The 16,876-nt window shown below is 33.0% G+C and overlaps 3 protein-coding genes across 4 annotated transcripts; 2 read left to right on the forward strand and 1 right to left on the reverse strand.

Moving 5' to 3' along the window:
* Window positions 1–4,275: 4,275 nt before the first annotated feature.
* Window positions 4,276–6,501, forward strand: LOC105839957. Of its 2 annotated transcripts, none has more exons than XM_012686624.3 (4): window positions 4,276–4,453; window positions 4,731–4,915; window positions 5,156–5,670; window positions 5,857–6,501. In XM_012686624.3, the coding sequence occupies exons 2-4, from the start codon at window positions 4,885–4,887 to the stop codon at window positions 6,337–6,339; spliced, it is 1,029 nt and encodes a 342-aa protein (XP_012542078.2). In that variant the 5' UTR covers window positions 4,276–4,453; window positions 4,731–4,884; the 3' UTR covers window positions 6,340–6,501. The 2 variants fall into 2 exon arrangements, with proteins under 2 accessions (XP_012542078.2, XP_028046548.2); XM_028190747.2 differs by lacking the exon at window positions 4,276–4,453 and adding an exon at window positions 4,465–4,613.
* Window positions 6,502–6,708: 207 nt separating this feature from the next.
* LOC105839956 lies at window positions 6,709–9,083 on the forward strand. The gene is made up of 3 exons (XM_012686623.3): window positions 6,709–7,427; window positions 7,753–8,261; window positions 8,469–9,083. Exons 1-3 carry the CDS (start codon window positions 7,394–7,396, stop codon window positions 9,045–9,047), a joined length of 1,122 nt encoding a protein of 373 aa, XP_012542077.1. The 5' UTR covers window positions 6,709–7,393; the 3' UTR covers window positions 9,048–9,083.
* A 286-nt stretch (window positions 9,084–9,369) lies between these two features.
* On the reverse strand, window positions 9,370–14,601 carry LOC105839954 (ATP-binding cassette sub-family A member 3). Its single transcript, XM_028190749.2, has 4 exons — window positions 14,113–14,601; window positions 11,477–13,826; window positions 11,202–11,418; window positions 9,370–9,638 (listed from the first exon to the last, which is right to left on the reverse strand). Exons 2-4 carry the CDS (start codon window positions 11,716–11,718, stop codon window positions 9,396–9,398), a joined length of 702 nt encoding a protein of 233 aa, XP_028046550.2. The 5' UTR covers window positions 11,719–13,826; window positions 14,113–14,601; the 3' UTR covers window positions 9,370–9,395.
* Window positions 14,602–16,876: the final 2,275 nt, after the last annotated feature.

Here is a 16,876-nt window from a genome sequence, read left to right on the forward strand (position 1 = left end):
AAAAACGTACTTTTCAATACTTGTCTCCCTCCAATAAACAGCAGCTGAAACTGTACAGTTAATGCAACATCTTAGCGTTTTCATGGACCACGCGCAAATATACGCACTTCGTTTTCGTGCGCGAGAAAAAAAACCCTGCGAGGGAATGATTAAAAAAAAAAAACAACAAAAAACAACAAAAGTAGCGGTGCGCAATATTAAAGGGGCGATATTAGTACATAATTTGCTGCGTAATCAGCGGCGTAATCGAACGGCCGCTAAAGAGGAGGGAGCTAACGACGGGCGCTGTTCATTTTATTATCGACGGTGCGCGCAATTGCGCCTGTGTTAAGCAGGATAATTCCCGCGACCCCGGAATATAACGAGGGATCACAAGTCGTTTTTGCGTTTCGGCCGCCGCGGCGGCGGCGAAGCCGGAAGCTCGTTCCGCCGTCGCGCATTCACATTCCCTCGTGGACCTCGTCGTCGTCGTCGTCGTCGTGGGCGCGGCCGATGACTCCGAAACCATCGGAATTAAAGGGCCCCCGGGTTTTCACTCGGAAACAAAAATCCGAAGTTACGGTTACGCGTTACGCGCGTCATCCCCGGGAACGGCTCGCTGGAACGATCCTTAATGGTTCCGCGCTGCGCTTTCGTTTCTGAAATTGGGCAAAGCGATTCCCCGGAACTTCGAGCTTAATTACATTCGCTCGACCGGCCAATTTAAATTTGTACGGTGCCCGTATTAGTTATCTAATAATGACCGACGATAAGCGCGCGAGTTTTTTTTTTTTCGGAAGACTAATTTCGTTGTTTTGCCCGTGTGTAATCTTCCTTCCCTCTTCCTCCCCTCGCAGACGACTGTTTTTAATATCGCACTTATGTCCGCGCTTATGTAAAGATAGCGCGGCGCACCCCCCTCGTTTGCCGAGGCGAGGTCGAGGGTCGCCTTATAAATTAAGCTTTTATTGCGGCGGCGGCTTCGTCGCCGCGCGGCCGCAGACGAAAAGCCTTTTATTCGATAGGGAGTCCCCACCTCCTTGCCTTCGATTTAACGAAAGCGGCGAGAAGAGAAGTGGGAGGAGAAGAAAGCGGGATGCGACTCTTAGGATGGAAAGAAGAGCGACGAGGGATTGCAGTGAAAGGGAAAGAGAGAGAAAGAGAGAGAGAGAGAGAGAGAGAGAGAGAGAGAGAGAGAGAGAGAGAGAGACAGAGAAGGAGAGGGAGGAGGGGAGACGAAAGGAGAGAAGAAGAGAGGCGAAAACTCTCTTATCCGCGCTCCCCCATGATTTTTGCTAATTAACCTCGCCGCAGGCACCGCTTCATTTTTGTTGCACAAGAAGAGATTAGCTCGTTGCTCCCGAAAGATAGCGGCGAGACGCCGCTATCTCTACCTTCGACTCCTTCACACTCCTTCTTCACCGATTTGATAGAATCGACTATTGTTATTAATACGCTGAATTATCTCTACGGTAAAAAAGAAAAAAAAATGTTTTGTAATACCTGACCTCGTTTATTTAATGTTATCAATATGGGCCACGTTCAAAGTTATTAGGTACTTAATATTTTTTCCAAAATCTATATAAAAGATAAGATTGAAAGATTTTTATATACAATTTTGATAAAAAAAAAATTAGAGTGCGTAATACCGTCTTGAAAGTAGCCCTAGTAGCACAAAACATTGGCGCAATATAGGGAAGTAATGTAAAGGCAAGATTCCCAATATTGATCCAATATTATAAAGTAGGCGCCTCACCTTATTTAGCCAATTTGTTTAAGTAGAAATATAGGTTCAATATTGATTCAACATTGGGCCAATATCAATTCTTCATATTGGATATTAATTACATTCTGATTTGGAATCAATGATTTATGACCGATATTGCCGTTGCATTGGCCAATGCATTCCCAATATAACGAATGTTCAGCGAATGTACTGCCAATGTATTGTGCTACTGGGACGCTGTATTCGTCTGCGTGCAACGGGATAAGATACAATAACATTAAGTTAATTATTCGATCGATAAATGTTTGACATACGATGCTGAATACAATGTTTCTTTTATATTTTTACAGCGACAGGATGATGGGGATTCGTATCTTTCGTATTTCGAACGTCGGGACCGCGTTCGTACGGAAGTTGCTCTTGATTTGCACGCTCTCGCCTCGGTGAGGATTGCTCGGCGTGTTTACAATTTATGGGTTTATCATTCCCGCTGATATCGGGCGTAGACAGTCGGGTCAGCCCGTCTCTTCTTCTTTCTCAACCGCGGGGAGGAGGAGAGACAAAGTGTGCTCGCGACACACAAGTAAACGCGCGCAGCTGTACGCAAAATTAACTGAGCGTATCGCGTCGACTTATTTACAGTGTCTACCAATAATGCGGCATCGTTAATTAGCGAACGCCGCAGTGGATATTGTCGACAAAAAAGAGAGAGAGAGAGAGAGAGAAAAGAAAATAAGCGACGTTTGACACGATGACGACAATGAAACGGGAGACTTTTCTTCTGGCGATGAAGAGTAGGAAACATTTTTTCAAGCGGCCTCTAGACAATAATATTCTACATAATTATATTGTAATTAAATATTTCTCCGGATGATTCAAAACAAACTCTACGTATACAATATTCAAATACCTTGCAATAATATTGAATTGTTTAGAGTTTTATGTGATTTTAGATTTCAAGTCCGCATTTCTTTCGTTCGATTCTTCGCGCAATAAATCGAATTTCCGAGGATTGACGGGCGAAGAAAAAAAAAAACATCACCGCGGCGACCTTACAATAGCGAAGACAAAAAAGAATTATGCCGGGCTATTATTATGACGTAAACGGCGACGTCGCTCTATGATTACGTTGGGAAGATTTCACAGAGGACTGATTTCCCCGCGAGGGATTCAAAGCGAATTAAAGTTTCGCTCCTCTCGACGAGACGAGGACAGACTCGATTCGTCACCGGTGTTGCGCCACAGGATACCCAGATTTCGCGTCATTACAAATTACCCAGTAATTGTGTCGCGTCCTGCCCTCGCCTCGCTTCCGTGACTCCCGACGCGATTGTCTTCCTTCGATTAGAGGCCGCGTCAGGTGTTGTCGGTCTCTCCCGATGCGGTTCCTAGTCGCATCGGGATTTAATGACCGGTATAATCGACGTCACGGTGCACGCACGGGTGTCTAAGTGGTCGGAACGATGACGGAGGGTTGGCGGGTTTCGGTTTTATTATCGCGAGGAAGAGACGAGGAATGGATTTTTCGCCGGAGGACCGGCTTTCTATCTCTCTCTCTCTCTCTCTCTCTCTCTCTCTCTCTCTCTCTCTCTCTCTCTCTCTCTCTCTCTCTTTCTCGCGCGGTTCAAAGTTCGGAACGATAATTCTTTCTCTCTCGTCCGCGCTGGACTGAGAGTTCACTGTTGGAAGATAACAGTGCGCTTCGTTTATTTACGTTCGCATAAGTGGGCGTGTGTCTCTCGAATATACTTTCGCATTTATGTTATCGTTACTTTTCCTCGCGCGAAAAGAGGAAGAGAACGGCTCGCAGCGCGTCGTTCCGAGACACGCGCGTGACCGATAGTCGGAGCTTTATATAATAATAATTGCTAACAGTGTTTTGTGATAGAAGTGCATTGCCACGCTGCGCTCTTTGCGCTTCAATTAATCATTCGTTTGAGGAGCGTAACAAAGTCACGACGTTTAAACAATTTGTTATCAAATGTCTGTGCATTAAATGCGAGCAGCTCTGCCGCAGATAATTCGTATCGTATTATTTGTGGTCTATTACTTGTTATGTTAGATTAGAGATATGTCTATATTTTGTGTACATCTTGTTAGAAATATGTACAAAAGTTTATTTAAATAATTAATAAATCTGAAGCAATGTGAAAACACGTATTTTTCTTTATTTATAAATATATGACGCTATTCAATACGCTCTGTTTCATGTAATTTATTATTTAATTTAATAAATATATATAAATATATATATTATATTTGAAGATATTGAAGAAATACATTTAAATCAACAATTGATAATTTATCAACAGCTGGTAAGTTGCAGTGCAACGATTAAAAATTTAAAATTTTACTAAATGCATCAATAAAATGAAGAAACTTTCTTTTAATTTTTCTCTCATTTTTTTTTATTTTAATTTACAAGGAAAATGCAATGTGTTTATTATATTTAGAAATAAATTTAACATTAATGAAATAATTACAGATTTTCCTTCGCTTGGTAAATTATACGCTTCAAGGATAATCACAGGACATCGACATGAACGATCGTCGGTGAATCAGTTTGCAATATCACACCAGTGGTGTAAGTTTTTGTTGGTGGGAGGCACGCACGTAACTTGAGTGTGCGTTGTGTGTGCGCAGGGTGCGTGCCCCCCACCACCATTGGGATTATTTTGATGCTGGCGGCCAAAAACTTTATACGGTATCATCACAGCTCTGACAAGCAGTAGGATTTTTTAACACAAGGTATATACAAATACAAAATTATCATTAAATTTACATATTTTTGTGGGAAGAACAAAATATGTGAATTATATAAATAGATAAAATAAATCTCGTCTAACAAATAGAAGTTAACGAATTTACATTTGTTTGTGAACATAACCTTTTTTGAATAATATGCAATGTACGTATATGAATTATTTCGTTAAATGTACAATTTTATTTATTCTTAATCTTATGTGCGTTATACTTGGTGCGTTGAAAGAATAAGTGAATAAAAACAGTTTGTATTTGTTTTTAGATATATGCAAAATTTAATCAAAATCAGATAAAGGGTGGATAACACTTGCTATATTTTTATTTCGTTTGTATAATATTTCTATCAATTATATACCCGATTATATATCTTTATTTTTAATTGTGTAAGAGGAATAAAGATTATATTTTCGTTGGTCATGGAACTAGATAATAATGTTGCCAGTGCAGGTAATTATTTCTTTTATATTTAAAATGTATAATATTTAAGTCCAAAATAAATATACTAATTTATGATATAATTTTCTTTCATTAAACATTTTTAATAATTTCTATGTATGGTGTATTATTATAACAATGACTGATTATATGATAAAATATTTAATTTTATTTATTATAAAAAAATATAAAAAAATATATATACAATATGATTTATTATTTAAATAAGAAATTTTTAATTTAATTATTTAGAGTTGTCTAACCAGAAGAACAGAGCCATGCTGTTGGAAAAAATTGCTATATTGAAAACATATGTCTCTTTGCTGGAAGGCATAACCGAAGCTCCTAAGTCCAGACAATCACAATTGACAGAAATACAATCAAATTTGTTGTGCAACAGTGGCGTCATAATTGATAATATATCAGATGTACAGTCACATCAAAATTGCAGCACGGAACTTTATCATGATATTTCCCAGATCACAGAAATGCCATGCGTAAAAATTGAAAAAAATATGAAATTTTTCTTTGAAATTGATAATGTTAAAAATATTTCAAAGAAAGATCAATACGAAATAGAGATATTAATAGATGACAATGGTCATGGAAAATTAGGAAAATGTTTACTACCTGATTTTATTGATGTACATAACATATTATCGCGGCATCCTATCGACGATTTGAATAACGTAAAACACTTTTTGAAGAGCTGTAAGCACCGTATCGACTGCTACTATTCCCGTTTAAAACAGATTGATGAGTTAGAGGTGATTAAAAAATTAAAAGCTATAAAAATTATATATTTGTAATTTAATGTTTTAATGAAGAAATATAATATTATAAATTTTATTTTTATATATAGTATTATTTATTATAATAATTAGATTAAAAAATACAAACGGAAATGGGGAAATTGACACTTAATGTGTTAATTAAATTTTTTTATCTTTTAGAGATTATTTCAGAAAGTTGAAAACGCTGACATATCTTACAATTATGATATTACTTTGATTGAAATAACAATGATTGGAGTAAAAGATATGGATACCACAAAATTATATGACGTTACACTTTACTTGTACTATAATCTTGACGAAACGAGACCTTACAAACTGTCATCAACTGTAGATGATTTTGAAGTATTGCTGCCAGCTTTAATTAGAAAATTTAATTGGTACTTTGAACCTTTCTTGAAGATGGACTTGACGTCAGCATTGCTGCGGATCAGTGAATTCCGAAACAAATTTGTTTGGGAGATACTTATGGAGGAGGATGAGGATGACATAGAGATCTTCTACAAAGATGAAATGATACACTATCTTTATCGAGGTGATAAAGTAATAAGGAGCAATGAAAGTGAGACACACACACAAAACGAAAGTAAAGAGGATGGAAGTGAGAAGAAAGAGTTGAATCAAAACGAAATGGAAATTTAGTGTCAAAGAAGTAAAGTGTAAAGATATAATTACTTATGTCGTACAAGACATAATTTAAGTTTATACAAATATAACTAGTTTATAAAGACAAGCAAAATCATGTAATTGACAAATAAAGAATAATCTTAAAATAATGAAAGAAATAAATAAACGTGAAAATAATATTACAACTATCAATAAATTTATACCAAAGTTTTTTTATTACTTCAATTATTTTTTATCCTCTTATTTATTTGACATATTTGCATTTAATACAGACACAGTGCATATTAATTTTTCTGTTTTATTTAGTATAATCAATTTTTATGTGATTTTTTTTTCTTATTTTTATTCTGTTTATTTATATATATTGATGGTTTTTATTTTTTAAATTAAAAAACCTTAATTTCTTTGTGTATAATATATTTGATATTTAATTAAAACTAGTATTTTTAAGTAATTCAAATTCATATATCAGTATAAGTCGTACAATCAGAGCATATACAAAATGTATATTAAAAACATTCCTTTAAAATTTCTTTTTTTTTAATAAAAATCAAATATGGAAAGTTTGAACTCTTGTTTGATTTGACAAGAACCTCGCTGAAATAAATTTAGTTTCGTTAGAATTTTACGTTTTTATTTTGCAGATGTTTGAGAGCAAACGTATAACACTTCTTTAGTAACGCTCTTATCCACTAGCTGTAATTTACGGAGCAAATAAGTTTTCATGAAAAGTATATGTACAAACAACATGTACATAAACACGAGATGCCTTGAGGAATCGAGACTTTCTCTTGTTCACAGTGTAATAATCGTTTAGAGATATGAGGACATGTGTTATAAATTTATATCGCAAGTTAATTTCTACATAAATTTTGTTTGTACACATACTTTTCGTGAAAATTCATTTGCATCACGTGAATTACATTTAATTGATAACAGTGTTGCTAAAGAAAAAAACTTGTATGCTTGATCTTACAATAGACACATGTAAAATCGACTAAGAGCTTGATGAAAAAGTAAATATATCTTTATGTATTAATATTTAATCACGAGAGAAAGAAGCTTGAGTATGGATACAGATTGCAGTAATTCCAGCAATTCAGGTACTTTTCTTTTATTTGTTACAGAAAATAATATAAAATAAATAATTAAAATAAATCGTACATACTTTTTGTAAAATTGTATTTGTAATTAAATATTTTGTAAAATGTATGATTATAAGTCTAACAATAATAGATTCACGACGAAAATATTGAATTCAATTTTTGTAATAAGACTTTGCAAAAAGCTCCTGATTGCATTCTATAAGTATTTTTTATGACGAAAAAATGTAATGAATTTAGTATTCTTGAATAATTGTAATCTATATACAATATATATTGTCACATTTGAACGAGAAATAATACGAAGATGTTTTTTATCATTTAGATTTGCCCATCCAGGAAACAAAGTATTTTAAACAACAAAGTATTTTCGAAACAATCTCTACGTTGAAAAAGCACGTTTCTCTGTTAGAAAATACGATTAAAATTTTCAAAGTCAATTACTCACAAATTAAGAGAGAAACATTGAAATCTCTTGATGGCGAAGCTGGAACATCTTATGATAAACTAGACGTGCAAATGGAATTGTACCACGATATTTATCAGTTCGCGAGGGTACAGTGCATCAGTTTTGAACGAGATTCGAGATTTATTTTTGAAATATCTAATCCAGAGAGCATCGTGAAGAATAATTCATACACGATAGAAGTACTGATAGACGACGATGGCTATGGAAAATTAGGAAAATGTGTACTGCCTGATTTCATCAACGTGAATGACATATTATGGCAGTATCCTATTGACGATTTGAATAATGTAAAGCACTTTTTGAAAAGTTGCAAGCACAACATTGACTGTTACTTCCGCCGCTTAAAGCAGGTTAATGAGTTGAAGGTGATTATAAAAAAATTCAGCATAAGAAATAATATATTTGTTAATCCTGTAATTTACTGATTTTTTAATATATTAAAAATTATTCAAAATCTCATATTTATTATAATGACCATATTAGCAGAATTACTTTAATTGTTACTTGGTTTTATTTATTCATTGCATAATTTAATATATAAATTAATTATGTTGATAAAAAACTTTTTTCAGAACTTATTTCTAAAAATTCAAAACGGTAGCATATATCACAATAATGATTTTACTTTAATGGAATTGATATTGTACAACATAGAGGACGTTTACACTAACGATATTCATGATGTGATAACGTATTTGTATTATCACGCCGACGAAACAAGACCTTATAAACTGTCAGCGAATACGATTGAGGCAGACGTAAGGCCGCCATTTTTTTACAAAAGATTGAGTATGTACTTCATGCCTTTCATAAAAAACGATTTGAGTTCGGCATTTATACAGATCGTAAACTCGTATGTCGAATTTATTTGGCAAAAAGTTATAGTAGAGAACGAAGATAACGTCGAAATATTTGAATGCAAGGCAACAATATTATATGATGATGAGAAAAATACTGAATATGTGGATTACTTTCTTTGTCGAAGAGACAGGAGCTCGGAGAGGAACGAGGATAAAATGCAATTAAAGATTTCTTTGGATAACGATGATACAGAAACTGAGACTTATAGCGTGAAAAAAAAAGAAATATATAAGGATCAAATATTAGTCAAGAGTACAGCAGATAATTTCTTAAAAGAAAATAAGAAATGAAGAGTGAGAACAAATAATAATGAAACAGTAAAGTCATATGTACTTGAAAAAGTTAGGTGTGCAGATACTTAAAAATAGCAATCCTCATTAGCGCCATCAACAGCAGAAAATAACAGTGATCAATTTTACATTTTTATTTGTACATTTAATTTATATATATATATATTTAAACAGCTACAATTCTATCGCAAATGTTGATATAATCAAATTTACGATGTATTTAGAGAAATAGTATGAACAGATGAAATTAATATTAATGCATAAATATTAATATTACTCAAACAAATATAAAAATAATATTTATACAATAATAAGACAACATGCACATAGTTATATGTACAAGGAATATTATCTGACAACAAAGTTGATTTGACGCATAATACGTACGACCCATGAACGTAGACGTTCGTAAAGTGTTAATTCTTTATGAAACTTCCTTTGTTGTTTAGCTAGAGTTAGGAATACTTCATCCATTGAGGGTTGAGTGACCGAAAAGTCAGTGATCCACACGTATCTCTGCCTTAGCTTTTCGAGTTTATCAAACATGTAACTGTACGAAATGCCACTCTCCAATTCGTATTTAAGAACACCCTGCGACAATATAAAAGTAAATGCGTAACAATAATATACACTGTTAAATGTTAAATGATCAAATTTAAATCAATTTCTTGAGTTACAGGGACCTGGACCGAAACAACATTTCGGTTCAGTCACAGTTACGTAACAGAAATAAAACCCGGAATAATTGTTCCGGGTTTCTTAGCCAATGAAGAAAAATCGAAACTGTTTTAAGGTTTTTTTTTCGGTCATAACTACAGTTCTTTAACAATTATTCTTTTCTACATTTTTTATTCTTTTATTGTACAATGTAATTTTTAATGTACCTTTATATTTCCATTCTGTCTGTGTGTACACAAAAAGGAGAAAAAGAAAAAAATTATATTATTGTGACTAGAACAACAAAAAATGTAGAATAAAATAATTTGAATATATATACATATACATATATAAAAATAGAAAAAAACAATATAAAAATTTTCGAAATAATAGTAATTAAAAAAAAAATACTTGATAATTTTTATTATTATAGAATTAAAAATTTTCATGACTCTTTATATGAACTTAACATTTGTTTTCTTTTATTGTGATTTTCTTTGGAATCAGAATACTTTCAGAAAGCGTGCTATTACGTTGTTCTATCTTTATTATTTGTTAGATTTAAAACAAAATAAAATAATTTAATAGCACTAATAGCGTACACTTCTTATAAAGTCAATGTCATACGCAATCTATGTTTGTATAATGACAAGCTCGCGTTTGTTAAACTTTATAATCTTATAAAGAGAATATATAGATAGAAAAATATTATATTAACAAGAATGATAAATATATATTAAGGACTGTAAAGAAGGAACAAAAAAAAAACGATTTTTAAAAATAATTTTATCAGTCCGGTTATGATCCGGTGTTATAAACTTTATAGAATTTTGGTTCAACTAAAGAAAGGGTTATTGGTTAACGGTCATTTGTTCCGATTTTTGCTCGGTCCGGATTCCTGGTTAAATAATATAATGTTATTTGTAACTTTCATGTGTGCCAAACTTTATTATTTTAACACGAAACATGTAATTAAAAAAACCAATTACATTTTTGTAGTTGAATTTCTTAGTTTCAAAGTGAGCGTTTATATCAATGTATGCTTAATCAATATGCTAAATTTGAGTCAAATTTAATACATTCCTTGAGTTAAATTGTTTAACTCTTAACAATTTTTGTTTCAATTAAATTAACAATGTTATATTAAGTATGAGTAGTAATGACATGGGAATGATTAAAAGTGACTTAAATTAGGAATAATTTGACATTACAAATTTAACAGTGTATAAATTATATCTTATTATATAAATCTTATAACTTATGTATATCTTATATCTTATAAGATATAAAATGCGTAAGATTTACATAAATTTTATATAAATCTTATAAGTGTGTATCTTATATCTTACTATATAAATAAATATATAATAAGAAATACAAACTTTATTTTTAGTTTATATTTTATTAAAATCTTTTAAAATGCGTTTCTGATTTATTCCAATTATTGAAGACTAGTAAATTGGATTGATATATAAAATTTCAATATGTTCCACCTACCAAATAACTATCTTTGAATCTTATTGTTGGAAAGCTTTCACTTATGATTTTTTTGATCTTGTCGAGTTTTGCAAGTTGATATCCCGGTACTATTTTAATATTCAGTATGAAGTTACGGCCATACATTGCCTTTAGATGTTCACAAGATCCAATTGCAGTAAACTGTCCGTCAGCCAAAACACCAACGCGCAAACACATCGCTTCTGCTTCTCGCATACTAAAATTCGCAAAATCGAGTCTGATGTGTATTTTGTATTTATTTGTTGCGAACTGACCTGTGCGTAGTGATCAATATAGATCTCCCCATCTCCCGTATCTGATGCAAAATTTCGCAGATTGCGTGTCTGGATATTATGTCGATTCCAGCGGTAGGTTCGTCCATAAATATCATCGGCAAGTCGCCAATTAAACTTTGCAGTATGCAAAGCCTCCTTTGTATTCCCCAGGGATAATGGGCGATTTTCATATTCTCAAAATCCAACATATCTAGAAAATAAATTTTAGTATTAAAAACCATTTCAACATTAACATTTCGTCTTGTTTTAAATTGAGCAAGACATTTTTAATTTGTTTTAATTTAATTAGTCTTTGATTCGTATATTTTTACCTAATAAATCCAGCCATTTGTTTATTTCGTCGTTGATATGCTCGTATGGGACACCGCGAAGTGCCGCGTGAAGCTGCAAGCATTGTCTTCCCGTCATGAAATCGCTCAGTCCGTCAGTTTGCGGACAGTACCCTATCATGCCTACAAACTTGATGACATTTTTTATATAAAACAATAAAAATTTTCCTAATAATTTCCTAATAAAAACTAAATTAAAAATTGTTTTTAAAATATTGGATGTAGAAGAAATATGGATTTTGGTTCTTTGTCAAATGCTTTGTATTTTATAATGATATAATAACTTGATTGCATTTTTGACGAATGATAAGGTAACGCTTACCATATCTTGGTCTCTTGTGAATTCGTATCCATACAAAATTGCTTTGCCTGCCGACATTTTTGTGTGACCCACTAGCATTTTGTATATCGTTGATTTTCCCGCACCGTTAAATCCTAACAATCCGAAACACTCTTGGTTGTAGATCTAAATAGAAAATCTGTGTATTTAATATTGTATTCTTTCATGGATAAACAAGATTTACAAAAAGCTATTAAAATTTAATATTACACATTATTATATGAAATATATAAATATAAAACAGAATAGAAAAATATATAATACAAAAATATATAAAATACTACGAATTAATATTAAACGTTCGCGTGTATAATTAATTGTGAAAAATTTTATAATCTTCAACGCATGCTGAAATTATACATTCTTAGTTTCAATAGTTTTTTTAACGAGTTTGACAGTATTCTTTTCGTAAGGGTTATATAGTAAAATAAAAGATATATGGAAACAAATTTTATAATTAGAATTAGATAAATTTGCTTGCATTAAAATTGATTCCTCGAACCACCGTTTCTCCAGAGTACTTCTTTGTCAAATTTTGGACAACAAGAGCAACTCGGGACGGAAGCGTCTTTGTTTCATCGTAATCTATATGCAGAAGAGGATAAAATATTTTTTAAGTAAAAGTAAAAATTATTTAACAGTAAAAAAGTATTTGCATTCTAAATTTATAAGTTTTAAAACGCAAGTAACATAATAGATAATTTTTATCTTCTACCTGTCTATTTTTTTCTTACGTTTCATATATTCTTCGACTCGGTTCTTTTCCTCCATGACTTCTGACTCTGTAATATCGTTGTCTTTCAAGGAAGATACAAAATAATTGTACCACTTTCTACGATTTTTTTTTTCAAAAACTTCCAACACTATGTAGAAGGCAAACATTAGAGATATCATTAAAAGTATGTCGTCTATGACCGAATGATCATACTCAGAGCCGGATTGTTTAATCAACATTACGTCTAATTGGGTATAACATTCTACGCCTTCACAACTTTCTGAAATATTAAAGTTGTACACAGTAGAAATAATTGTTTATAATAATAATCATTTTTATGAACTTACGACAACAAGGATCTTCAATATAAAATTCTGTATCGCAGGTATGAAAGTAGCTGCAGTGTCTATTATATAAATTCAGCATAATGTAATTACTTAAAGCACAAGCTAAAATGTACGGTGGAAATATATGTACAAGAACCACCAACACGTATCTTCCGGTGCTGCCGAGTATGCGAAAGATCAATGGAAAAATAATAGAGCTGTTCACCAATAGTACTGCAAAACGTATTCTTTATTTAATTACAGATATTTTGTATGCAGTTAAATTAAACGGTTTTTTTAAATTAAAATTTGTAAATACACAGAAAGAACAATTTTGCTAAAGTATATAAAAATTTGGCCAGATAAGATAAATGTTCCAGTGATTTTGTTTTCAATTATATATATTAAATAAACAATTATTATTAAATAGATTTTTATACATTTTAACAAAACTGTTTTTTGTATATTGCAATATAAAATTTAACGAACTAACTGGCTATGAAATTGATTATTATGACGATTAGATATGTATTTTGTGCTTTCCTTGTAAAAAGTTGTATGCAATAACCTAATGGAATGGCACACCCTCCGTAACATAAGAATATTATCAGCACTTGGACTGAAACATTGATTAGTTACAAATATTTTCATGCAAAGTATTTTAGGGCATTTTTACAGACATAAATCTTCTAATTTTTATATAATACATAAACAAATAAGTTTTGTTTTATAACAAAGTCTTTTTGTAGCAAATTTTTTGAAGTATTAAAAAAAATAATAATTTTTAATCACTTATATTAAAGTATAAAATTTTGGTAGAATTCAACCAAAAGTAAAAGTAAATATGTTTCATATTTATTTTTACTCTTGGTTGAGTTTTACCAAACATATTTTAAAATTCTTACCAATTTCTAAGTTTGAGAAATGCAATGTGCGATGATAGATAATTAAGATAGCAATTTCGAACAGCATTATGGAGAGTGTATATAGAAGAAAATCAATAATGTACGTTGGAATCCAGTAGATTCGCGTAGATATACCGATCGTATTCATTTGCAGCATCTTTGAGTGCGCATTTTGTTCTCGTATTCCCATGTCGATGGAAGGTAAAAGAAGAAACAAAGTTATTACTATAGCAGCATTTTCCCAGTTTCGTATGCTACGTGGGTGAACCAATAAATGTTGCCACTGTAAACATCATATGTGTGTCTTAATTTAAAAAATATCAAGTATAGAATACAAAATATTCACATTTTCTTATTTAAATCAATAATTTTTATACATAATAGCACACATACATCTTATGAAACACTAAGAAAATTTTTTATCTCAATTTCAGTTATTATACAATATAAATAATTCTTTTATTTTATATATAAAAGTATACAAAAGTAGATAAGCTTAAAATTTATAATTAATGTGATAAAAAATTGTTTAAATGAAATTATATTTAAGTTATACTAATTTATACTTTTATAATCAGCATAATGTAATTTATTAATTAATATTGAAGGTATTACTTGTCCAGGACGAACTAACGGTCGACTAACTAATTTTATCCAACAATCCTCTGAATCGCAATGATAACGCAGTAACGCATTATGCAGTAAATTTAATGCGATTGGTCCACTGTGTATCGCAATAGATGAATACATAAGTTGTATATGTCCATCTGCGTACATGTCGATAGACATCACGTAGCGGTCCCTAAACTATTATGAAATAAATTATTTATTGAATATTTGCAGAATTTTTAGGATATATTTATTTTTAATACCTCTATTGAATGCAAATCAGGGTGAACCATGAGATCAGTGGCTGGGATACTTTTGGAAATATGATAATTATGCCTTTCACTGTATGCTTGACTAGTAATATACAATGTGATAAGAAAATCTTTCATAGATTTTTCTTCAGCCACATAATACAGTACGTGAAAATTGTTGTCCATATAATTTGTCAAATTCATTACCTTCTCGCTACAGAAATAATTATACATATTTTAATTTTTTTATGTATTTTTATAAATCTATTCTTTGTGTGTGTGAGCGTGCGCACATCAAAAATATTGTATAATTTTTATATGTATCTTGAATGTTTTATGTATTATAAAATGTAACATAATTTTTATTGGTAAATTATTTAGACTTAAAAAATTGTTCATGAAGATAAAGAGGCAAAAATCTTTAATGTATAAAAATAAACTATTAGAATATAATAAGTAATTTTGATGTAATTATTTTTTTGTATAATGTTAATATATTATAAAGTTTATTGAGAGTTTGCTACTGCATCTTAGTAACATAATTATTAAAAGACAGTTTAACTGATGTAGAATGATGTAATAAACGTTGCAGTAATATAATTTATATAATTTATATACTTATTTTATTTATACTAGAACATTACAGGAGCGCGCTGCGCGTGCGCTATTTGACTTTTCACTTTAAAAATAATAATAATTGCAATTTGATTTTCTCTATCTTTCGTTTACATTAATCAAACGTCTTCTGCAATTTTGAATAAAAAAATGTAAAGTTTAATTATACATACATACATACATACATACATACCTACATACCTACCTACATACATACAGACCAACATACATACCTACTTGCATACTTACTGCTACCTAGCTACCTAGCTACCTAGCTACATATTTATCTAGTTACGCTCGCTCGTTTGCTCCCTCCCTCCCACCCTTTTTCACTCACTCACTCGCTCACTCCTCGCTCACTCCTCGCTCACTCCTCGCTTAATCACTCGCTCACTCCTCGCTCACTTCTCGCTCACTCCTCGCTCACTCCTCGCTCACTCACTCGCTCACTACTCGCTCACTCACTCGCTCACTCCTTGCTCCCTCCTCGCTCACTCCTCGCTCACTCCTCGCTCACTTCTCGCTCACTCACTCGCTCACTCCTTGCTCCCTCCTCGCTCACTCCTCGCTCACTCCTCGCTCACTTCTCGCTCACTTACTCGCTTTCTCCTCGCTCCCTCCTCGCTTCCTTCTCGCTCACTCCTCGCTCCCTCCTGGCTCACTCTTCACTCACTCACTCACTCACTCTTCACTCATTCTTTACTCACTCACTTACTCACTCACTGCTAACCAGTCAGCCAGTCAGCCAGTCAGTCGCTCACTCGCTCACTTCTGACTCACTCCTTGCTCATTTCCAGTTCACTCCTGACTCACTCCCGGCTCACTCCCGGCTCACTCCCGGCTCACTCCCGGCTCACTCCTGGCTTATTCCTGGCTCATTCCCGGCTCACTCCTCGCTCATTCCCGGCTCACTCCTCGCTCACTCCTGGCTCACTTCTGGCTTACTCCTGACTCACTCCCGGCTCACTCCCGGCTCACTCCTGGCTTATTCCAGGCTCACTCCCGGTTCACTCCTCGCTCACTCCCGGCTCACTCCTCGCTCACTCCTGGCTCACTTCTGGCTCACTCCCGGCTCACTCCTGGCTTATTCCTGGCTCACTCCCGGCTCACTCCTTGCTCACTCCCGGCTCACTCCTCGCTCACTCCTGGCTCACTTCTGGCTTACTCCTGACTCACTCCCGGCTTACTCCTCGCTCATTCCCGGCTCACTCCTCGCTCACTCCTGGCTCACTTCTGGCTTACTCCTGACTCACTCCCGGCTCACTCCCGGCTCACTCCTGGCTTATTCC

The sequence above is a fragment of the Monomorium pharaonis genome, chromosome 6, assembly GCF_013373865.1.
Source record: "Monomorium pharaonis isolate MP-MQ-018 chromosome 6, ASM1337386v2, whole genome shotgun sequence".
Taxonomy (NCBI): domain Eukaryota; kingdom Metazoa; phylum Arthropoda; class Insecta; order Hymenoptera; family Formicidae; genus Monomorium; species Monomorium pharaonis.